Source organism: Nelumbo lutea, chromosome 4, assembly GCF_056320005.1.
Source record: "Nelumbo lutea isolate HS-2025 chromosome 4, American lotus-T2T, whole genome shotgun sequence".
NCBI lineage: Eukaryota > Viridiplantae > Streptophyta > Magnoliopsida > Proteales > Nelumbonaceae > Nelumbo > Nelumbo lutea.
Genome location: NC_142687.1, coordinates 18,547,060 through 18,556,981, shown reverse-complemented (window position 1 = coordinate 18,556,981; position 9,922 = coordinate 18,547,060). Strand labels below are relative to the sequence as shown.

The 9,922-nt window shown below is 37.3% G+C and overlaps 1 protein-coding gene across 1 annotated transcript; it reads left to right on the top strand.

The window, feature by feature from the left end:
* Positions 1-627: 627 nt before the first annotated feature.
* On the top strand, positions 628-7,277 carry LOC148854321 (phosphate transporter PHO1 homolog 3-like). Its single transcript, XM_088982303.1, has 13 exons — positions 628-1,454; positions 3,034-3,382; positions 3,478-3,526; positions 3,678-3,749; positions 4,049-4,178; positions 4,343-4,463; positions 4,629-4,887; positions 5,013-5,117; positions 5,207-5,251; positions 5,381-5,530; positions 5,661-5,939; positions 6,034-6,167; positions 6,865-7,277. The coding sequence occupies exons 1-13, from the start codon at positions 857-859 to the stop codon at positions 6,962-6,964; spliced, it is 2,391 nt and encodes a 796-aa protein (XP_088838429.1). The 5' UTR covers positions 628-856; the 3' UTR covers positions 6,965-7,277.
* The last annotated feature ends 2,645 nt before the right edge of the window (positions 7,278-9,922 follow it).

The window sequence follows — 9,922 nt, the reverse complement described above, 5'->3', positions numbered from 1 at the left end:
TGGCAAAAACAGAACGTAAAATATACTAACTAATCAAGAATGCACGGAGAGATTTATGTTTTGTAATCTCTGTTTTACAAAGAAAATCTTCCCAGCTCTCACTTTAAAATTTGATTTATCTTAATTCGTGTATAAGTCAAATAATACATAAATAAGAAAAACCCTAAATCCTTAACATAATATATTTAGATCGAACCCACAAACTGAAAAAAAAAAAAAAAAAAGAAATTGTCAAACGAACCAGTCATCAAGCGAGGCAAACAAGAATTCAAGGCACAATTCAATATATATATATATATGTGGGATGTCTACGTAACCCACCCAATTAGTTTGGTAATCATCGCATTTTTCTCATATCAACGACAGTTAGTTATCGTTAATAATTGTTCTTAGTTCTGAATGCATGAATCCCCCATTTTGTCAACTTTAATCCATTTAAGATTAAAATAACTTGTATTTTTGAAAAACATTAATTCAGTAGATGATACACATATACAAATACGATAAGGTTTATGAAACTTGGCGTTCTGATTCTCAAACTCTGACTAGACGACTGGGGGGCCCCTAGTTTTCTCTCCACCTAACTCATTTTACTCCCTTTTCCATGTTTGATCTTTTCTAAAGTAAGAAGCTTCTGGCTTGCAACACCACGAAACCCAATTCCTAGCGCCTTTAGCTTTATATATGCACCTCACCTTAGAGGAGGTTCTTAACCTAATCTCGCTTCTGTGTGAAAAATACTAAGAGATCGAGACAATTGAAGGGTTTCACTGCTTCAATTCTTTACATAATCCAATAACCCATTGAGTAGTTCATCCAAACATTGTTCGCAGCTGGCATCAGAAACAACGAAAAGATGAAGTTCGGGAAGGAGTTTGCCTCCCAAATGGTCCCAGAATGGCAAGAAGCCTACATGGACTACGAGTATCTCAAGATCATACTAAAAGACATCCAATCTTTCAAGCAAAGAACTAAGCCTCCGGTGACTCCGAGAAGTGGATCAAAGAGAAGGATGGCAATTTACAGATCCTTCAGCGGCCTAATGAAAAGATACAACAGTGTAAGAAGCCACGCCGAAGGAGACGTTGAGGATCAAGTGATACGAGTCGTTAATCCGGAACAACGAGACGACAATTGGGAGGGGCGCTACCAGACTCATTTTCTTATGTCGTCTGAAGAAGGAGGAGAGTACGAGCTCGTCTACTTCAGAAGACTGGATGACGAATTCAACAAAGTGAATATCTTCTACAGGGATAAGGTGGAGGAGGTAATGAAGGAGGCCAACATGTTGAATAAACAGATGGACGCATTGATAGCATTTCGGATAAAGGTCGAAAATCCCACAGAGTTGTTCGATGGGTCAGCCGAGATGGCTCGTCTTGCTTCAGATGTTGCCAGCTCTGCGTCGGCAGTGACCGCCTCTACTCCTTCCAGCGCCAGAGACAGCAGTTCCAGTAAGTCTCGTCTCTCGATCTTTGCATAACAATTTATATCTCTTCATCAATTGTCCCGTTTGTCAATTTGGCAAACATGTAATGGGTGGATTTTAGCTAAGTCCAACCATTCTCCTCTCCTCGATCGATGTCTTCACTCAGGAAAAAAACGAAGAAATGCCGGTAAACATCGAGTATTGCAACTCTGTCTCTATTCTTCACTCTAATGATAAGGTGGAATCATACAGCGCGCTAAAAGACAAAGTTGGAAACATCTTTCATGGATCCCACGTCCCACCTAACAAGAGTTGCATCAGTCGTTGTTTACAAGCATTACTTTTTTTCTGCAAGCAAAGACTTCAACTTCCGTGCGACCCCATTAAAACACGGAAACGTCAACCTCTTAACAAAATATATTACATTACTTGTTTTTTTTTCTCCTTTTATTTTTAATTTTTTATCACTGGCGTATCCAACTACCCATATTTAATTGGATAAATGAGGTTGGAGGGAAGAGCTGTAATCATATAAGTTAAGAATTGCTTCAATAAACTGCGAATACGTCAGCGTTTGCAGCATCACATCAACTGAATTTTTAGTTGAAACGTCGATTTATCCACGTTTCATTCGTATGTTAAGGGGGACTTGATGGAAATGTTCTGAGCCACCGACCTGGACAGTATGACTGGTTGATCCAGGAGTTAGTTCCAAAACCGTGTCTCCAAGTGTCAAGTTCTTCAAAACGTTGACCATGGTCAACAATTTATACATAAATCATATATTTTGTAGTATTACATACAAATTTACTATTTTGGGTTTGTATTGAAATAAAATATCTCCAATTAACATAAATACAGGTTTCACAATCATTCTCAAATAACTATTCCACCTAAAAACTTAACCTATTAGGGAAAGTGATTTTTTTATTTATTTACAACACCCCACCCTTATCTTGTACTGAAATTTAATTAATTATAATAGAGGCAAAGAGGAATTAGACACTAAACCGTTTAGTCAAAGAGACTCTAATACTATCTTAAATTATTAGGTGAGGTCCCTGAACTGGTGGATTATAATTCAACCAACAGCCTTTTAATTATATTTTTTATAACACATTTTAAAAACTAAATGTCATTCATTTAAGTTAAAATTTGGTTTATGGGTTCCAAAGGTGTCACTTCCAAGAAAAAAAAAAGAAAAATTAAGACAAACATGAAAAGAAATCCTATACTTTAAAGGCTATGTTTGGTTTAATTTGAAGGAAAAGGTAGGGAAAGAAAGGAAAACCTATGCAAGGTTTGTAAAGGTTTCCCTACGTTTCCCTTTATTTTCCTATTTTTTCCTTCAAACCGAACACAGCCTAAGGTTATGGGACTAGAAGCCATACCAAATAGCAAGCCGGGTTTACCATTTAACCTGACCCTATAGGGTTGGGTCAAGCTGCGTTTACCGTTTAACTCAACCCATTTACAACCCTAAATCATATACAATGCGACCAGTACAAGTTTCCTATGTCCCCCTGCAACAAGAGAGAGAGAGTGAAAGAGTAATGGCTGCCTCTGGTTTTCTGATGAGATCAAAGAATTCGTTGACAATGCAGGTAGGCGCATGGCTGTAATAGAAGAGGCTGAACCAAGCACCCCAGAGAATTCGGATGACTCAAGTGAGGACACAAACGTCAATGACACCGGAACTATCAACAGGACTGTCATGAGCGAAGCTAATCCAAACAAAATGAAGGCCAACAGGCCTGCTCCATTAGAAATCCTTAGCCGTGTGAAGATTAACAGCAGACTCGAGAGTCCGATATCCACCATAAAAAGGTTCCTCAAGGTTCCCAAAAACAAAGAATTGAATTTTAAAAAGGAGGAGCTGAGGAAAATTGAGGAACAACTAAAGCGAGCTTTTATCGAGTTTTATCAGAAGCTTCGACTTCTAAAGAGCTACAGGTAATATGAGTTTCATGGATACAGAAAACTTATTTGCTTGAATTCGGTTGTGTTATTTTTCAACTATGTTTATTGTTTCCTTTTGAATGATTCAGCTTCTTGAATCTATTGGCATTCTCGAAGATAATGAAGAAATATGACAAGGTGAGATTATATACCAACTATATATCCAAATGTTTAATAGCATTCTGATAAGCAATCTGACTGACCTAGAGTTGAACTTAAAATAAACAAAAAAGTTTCTGATATATCGATACACTTAAATATATACAAATTTTGTTTTCCAATTGTGCAGATAGCATCAAGAAGTGTATCGAGAGCTTATCTGAACATGGTCGACAATTCCTACCTTGGTAGCTCTGATGTGGTAAGCTTTTGTGATCGATGTGTACTATCAAATTAAGAATGGTCACTCTTAATTTTATCCCATTCCATAAAAAAAAAAAAAACGGTCACTTTAAATCTTCATTCTATAAACTTGATGTGTTGCAGGGATAACTGGGATGGGGTGGGGTGGGAGAGTTCTGAATTCGTTTTCTTATTTTTATTTGTTTATAGTAGAAGCATCTTCTACTGCATGTGAAATATATATTACTTCTAACAGTAGTGAATTAATTAATTTTCAACAAGCTTGGTTGATATTGATTTTGCAATTTTGCGGAGCAGGTGACTAGGCTCATGGAGAGGGTTGAAGCTACATTCATCAAGCACTTCTCAAACTCAAATCGTAGTAAAGGAATTAAGACCTTGAGACCAAAACCAAAGAAAGAAAGGCATAGGGTTACATTTTCGATGGGTAAGATTCTCGAGAAGCTTCTCGGTGTTGTATGTTCGTATGTATCAACTAGGAGGATGAATTCATTTGTCAATCTGATATTAGTTAAAACAATGAAGAATAACTAAAAGCCCTTTCAGACTTGTGGAATATAAAACTTGTCTTCTCTGGTAAAATTTCTTCAGGTTTCTTTGCTGGATGCACCGTAGCTCTACTTGTGGCCCTTATTTTAATCATCCGAGCCCGAAATATCCTAGAACATGAAGAAGGTGCTCAGTATATGGAAAGTATGTTTCCGCTTTATAGGTAAGATTGGTTGATCTCCCTTGCAGCTTAGTTATCAACACTGCTAGCTGTAGTTTCAAAACTATATATATATATATGTATAATACTGGAAGAACCATTATATTCAATATAGTTACAAGCTAAATCCTGTAAGCTCAAGTTATCCAAAATTAAACTTCATTGCAGCTTGTTTGGATTCATTGTCCTTCACATGGTTATGTATGCTGCGGATATATATTTCTGGAGACGCTACCGAGTCAATTATCCATTCATATTTGGCTTCAAGCAAGGAACGGAGTTGGGGTATGGAGAGGTCTTTCTCTTCAGTGCAAGTCTTGGCACGCTTGCTCTTGGAAGCGTTCTCTTGAACTTGGACATGGAGATGGACCCCAAAACCAAAGAATACAAGGCCTTCACTGAGCTGCTCCCTCTGGGATTACTTACAGTATGATTCCTAGCCTCACCCTACATTAATCCTTCTCTGCTTATTCTCAATAAATGTAATGTAGGAAGCGCATATTTAATTTGACTGGAAATTAAATCTTTCTTTCCTTTTTTTTGTTTGTGTAGCTTCTTGTTATCATAATATTTTTCCCATTCAACATCATGTATCGCTCAAGTCGCTATTTCCTTCTACGTTGTGCATTCCATTGTGTTTGTGCTCCTCTGTACAAGGTACGTACATGATGATCATCAGGACAACTTCTGTGCTGAGATGGGTTCATTAATTTATCTTTAATTGCTGGGTATTCTTCTTTCTACAGGTTACTCTAGGAGACTTTTTCTTGGCAGACCAGCTAACTAGTCAGGTTAGTTTTTGAACTTCATGCTCCCATCTACTCATTAATTAGAATATAGACATCATTTGGTGGTCTGTTTGGAACAGCAATTAGCTAGCTAGTCATTAATTAATACTACTGTTTAATTCTATTCCACAGGTCCAAGCCATTAGAAGCCTGGAGTTCTATGTCTGCTACTACGGTTGGGGAGACTACAGACACAGAATTAATACTTGCAAAGCAAATCATGTCTACAACACATTCTTTTTCATTGTAGCAGTGATTCCATATTGGTGCCGCTTCCTTCAGGTACGTCCAGTCCAGTCCAGAGACATTTTGCCCCCCTTAAGATTGATTATACTACTCTGTTCTGTAGTCCATATTAATTAATCTGTTAGAACTCATCAAGGTAGTTTCTATATATGTTCTTATGGCGCAGTGCGTTCGACGTCTGTACGAAGAAAAAGACCGAATGCAGGGATATAACGGGCTGAAATACTTCTCAACTATCGTGGCTGTCATTATGAGGACAGCTTACAATCTAGACAAGGGAAAGGGTTGGTGGGTGATGGCCTGGGTCACGTCAGCCATTGCTGCAATCAGCGGCACTTACTGGGACATTGTTGTTGACTGGGGGCTCCTGCAACGCCGGTCTGAGAATCGTTGGTTGAGAGATAAGCTCCTCATCCCACACAAAAGCGTTTACTTCGCAGCCATGGTAAGTAAGAAAGAAGTTTTGTTTCACTCTTCTTCTTCTTCTTCCAAGAACCCAATTGATATTGTTATGACAAGTATTTTTGGAAAAATTGCAGATACTGAATGTCCTGCTAAGATTTGCATGGCTGCAAACTGTGTTGAACTTTAAGCTGTCATTACACAGACAAGTTTTGATTGCTATTGTTGCAAGCCTGGAGATCGTTCGTCGTGGCATTTGGAATTTCTTCAGGTATATATATCTTGGTTCTACTCCAGTTAAAGTTAACTTATTATTCTAGCCAGAGACATTCATGTAAATATATATATATATATATATATATATATATATATGGATGACAAAGGTCAATAGAAAATTTCATATAATCTGGCCTGGGTAACTTGGCCGAGTCAATACTGAGTTGCGTGATCTGTACTGGTATTTGAACTTTGGATTAAGTCGCACATCATAACCAATAAGACTCAATCCCTTCTTCTGTACCTGACCAAATATAGGCCCCCACTTTATATGAGAAAGAATTGAGGTAGGAGGAAGTTGGTGCAAATTTTGCATCAGTTTTTAGATGCAAATTTTACCCTGCCAATGAATGCAAATGAGACAAAAAAAAAACAATTTTTATTTTTTTTATATATACAAATCATAGTTACAAATAAATAGATGCAAGACTGAACCAGATACAAAATTTGTATCGGGCTCAGATTTCACTGCAACCAAAAGCAGCCCAAGAAGTTTCGAAAAGAAATTACTTCATCCTGCCTAATTTTGGCATATGAAATATTCTTAGGAGGGCCCATTAAAGGATGGATCCTGATTTGTGCCATATGAATTTATCTACGGTTCAGACCTGAGGCTTTGGAAACGAAATACTCCTATGGAATCTTGTAATTATTTTTGTTTGCTGATGAGAAATCAACTGTTAATTGAACAGGTTGGAGAATGAGCATTTGAACAATGTAGGGAAGTACCGTGCATTCAAGTCTGTACCTCTACCTTTTTACTACGATGAAGACGAAGAAAAGGATGAATAGCTAGCATTCCACTAGACTCACAAGGCCATCTAATTCATTATTCTACTCACACTGGATGGCTGGGGATATGGAGAGAGAATACTTTTTTTATTTCTTAATAATAATTCAGTTCGATTAATTACTTACTTCTTCCATTCTTTTGTACATGGAAATATGTAATATTGAGCCAATAATGAAAGATATGAATGACTCTTCCTGTTCAGTCAAGGTGTAAATGGGTAGATTAAGATGTTATGGGTATTTTGATTAATGTAAAGATGACCATTTACTCATCAGATCCTTTGGAACTTGGAATATAACTCCAATTATAGCAGATGTAAATTCTTTCCGTCCAACCCTAAATTCTCTATTGTCCATGTAAGTAAGGAAGCCCATTCCTTGGCCCAATTTGCTGCAATAGAAGGGACACTAAGTGGAGACAGAGCAACATTCATGTGAGGCCCATGGGCCGTGTCAAGTCAGCATCTCAATGATGTACTGAGGCTAGCATATAAAGTGAAAATCAGTCTTCGATGGCTAGCATTTTGCCTTTAAACTAATGTGAGTTTGGTAGCATGAGCACTTCACTGCTCCGATTTTGAGAGATAAAAGGCAAAAGAAGACAGTTTGGCAAGAAATTTTCATCTTCCTACAACAAGGAAATAATTTTTTTTTCCAAATACATGAGAGTTGAGAGACCTACTCAAGTCATACAAATGCGTGTGTATCATGTGCAAACCGGTCAGACGCGTTCCTACTTAATTCACTGATCACCACATTTCCTTTTGAAGCGAAACTGTTGCTTTGGGTGAAAGTTATAATTTTTTTTTTGACAATTTGATTTTTGATAAAAAGCAATAAAATAAAAATCAGTTTGACATTTCGGTTTGGAAGCATGTGGCTACCGAACGAGGAAAAGAAAAATTTTTGCTTCTCTAAATTAATGAACCAAATACACCCGTAGTTGGTGAAAGCTAGATCTGGCAAAAAGTTGATCCAACCGGCCAATTCGACTCAACCCAACCCGAAAAAACAGGGTCAGGGTCTCATATTTAGCTACCCTAATGTGAAAATGACTCGACCCCACCCAATCCAAAAAAAATTGGGTTGGGTTGGGTTATGGGCCAATCCGATCTGATTGTTAGAAGTTTCTATTTAGTATTTACTTTTTATTGTTTACTCTTTAAATTGTTAAATGCTCAAGTTTTTTATTTTATATTTGGAATTTTAAGGTTAGTTCTTTTAATTTTAACATTTTTCATATAAATTTTCTTTATTTTTTTAAAATTTAATTATTTTTTAGGATGATCCGAATTGACCCATGGGTCAACCCTAACCTGAACATTTAGGATTAGGGTCTAAAATTTGACAACCCAACCCGAAATTCAATCCGACCCAAAATCAACCTAAAATACATTGACCCAACCCGAACCCAACCACCCAACCCAATTGCCAAGTCTACTGAAAGCACAGCGATTGCCGATTGGGGCAAAAGAATTGACCAAAGTGTAGTCAAACTCTCATTGGGGATTCCACGGAAGTGTGAGCTACAATTTGAGTTATATTCACATTTTGATTTTTCAAAAAAATCAAAGGGTTTACTGGGATAACGCTTATACATAGGGCTAGGTCTTTTGATTTTCCCAGGTCACCACCGGTTTACAGTTTCTAGCATCTGGGTCAAGGACGGTTTGGAAACACTAGTTGCACTGTTTCATAATTCATACTTCTCTTTTGAATCTTGACCTATCTACACTTACCTCTACATCACTACAGTCGAACATTGAGAGATTATGTTCCAAATATACAGTTTGTGTATTGTGGGCAGCATTTCATTTGAACCAGACACAAAAGGACAAAAATACATCAAACCACTCAAAAATACTCTTCTCTCTCTATAATGGCTTGATTAATGATTGCATCTCTTTCTAGTAGCCTTACCGGGATGAAAAATAATAGGAATCCTCTAGTCTTTGATTTTTCTCTTTTGATATTAGGGATAAGTGGATTGTAATCCATTCAGAAATCTGAATTGCAGCCCCCTTTTAGTCTATTAGTATCCCCCTATAAATTGTATCTTACCCGTAAATTTGGCATCAATTCATGGGCAGGGTTCAGTTCACTCCTAGAAATCCTAACTCCATCCTAGTGGTGGACTGAATTATAAAAACCCCATCTTATTACTTTAAAAGTAATTAGTGATAAACCTTTTGATTTTTCCTCTGATATCTGATTTCACAGTTTATGTCTTCATCCTCTGGTATTGTCAAAAGCCTCTCTAAAAGCCTTTTCCGTAAAAGCCAAAAACTGGTATGAATCATCTCATTGATTCTTAAAACAGTGTACAGATGCTGACAACATAGAAGCTTGTTATACCCTCGCCGGTGGTATGTGGGATGTGAGATGTTTCTTGGTTAGGGCTTGGCGGACGAGAGGAGGAAGAGGGAGTTTAAAGAAGATTGGAAGAAGAGGAAGGAGAGGAGGAAGAGTAATGGGAAGAAGAAGAAGAAAAAGAAAGAAGATTCTCTGATTACCCCTAGACCGCCGCTGGTAGATTTTATGTCCACTAATGCCGGTGTATTTAATGTATATATATATATATATTTTTTTTGTCCACGAATGTCAGTGGGATGTGGGATGTTTCTGGGTTAGGACTCGGCAGAGGAGGAGAGGAGGAAGGAGTTAGAATGGATTTAATATGTTTTTAGAAAGCCCTTAACTAAAACCAAAATTCAAAATACTGACTGGTAGCTTCTTATTAGTGGGAACTCATCTATGAAAATTAGTTACATAGTCCTATTAATGTCACCATTAATTTGACGTTGTTCTTTGGGTATGGTTGAGAAAATGTTCATTCAATAATGGAATATGTTGCATGTGTTTAATAAATAACAGATCGACTTATATACATTAATAAGTGAAAGAAGCAGCAGAGATAATTGCATTGATGATCAGACGATGCCAGGTGGTCCTTGAAGT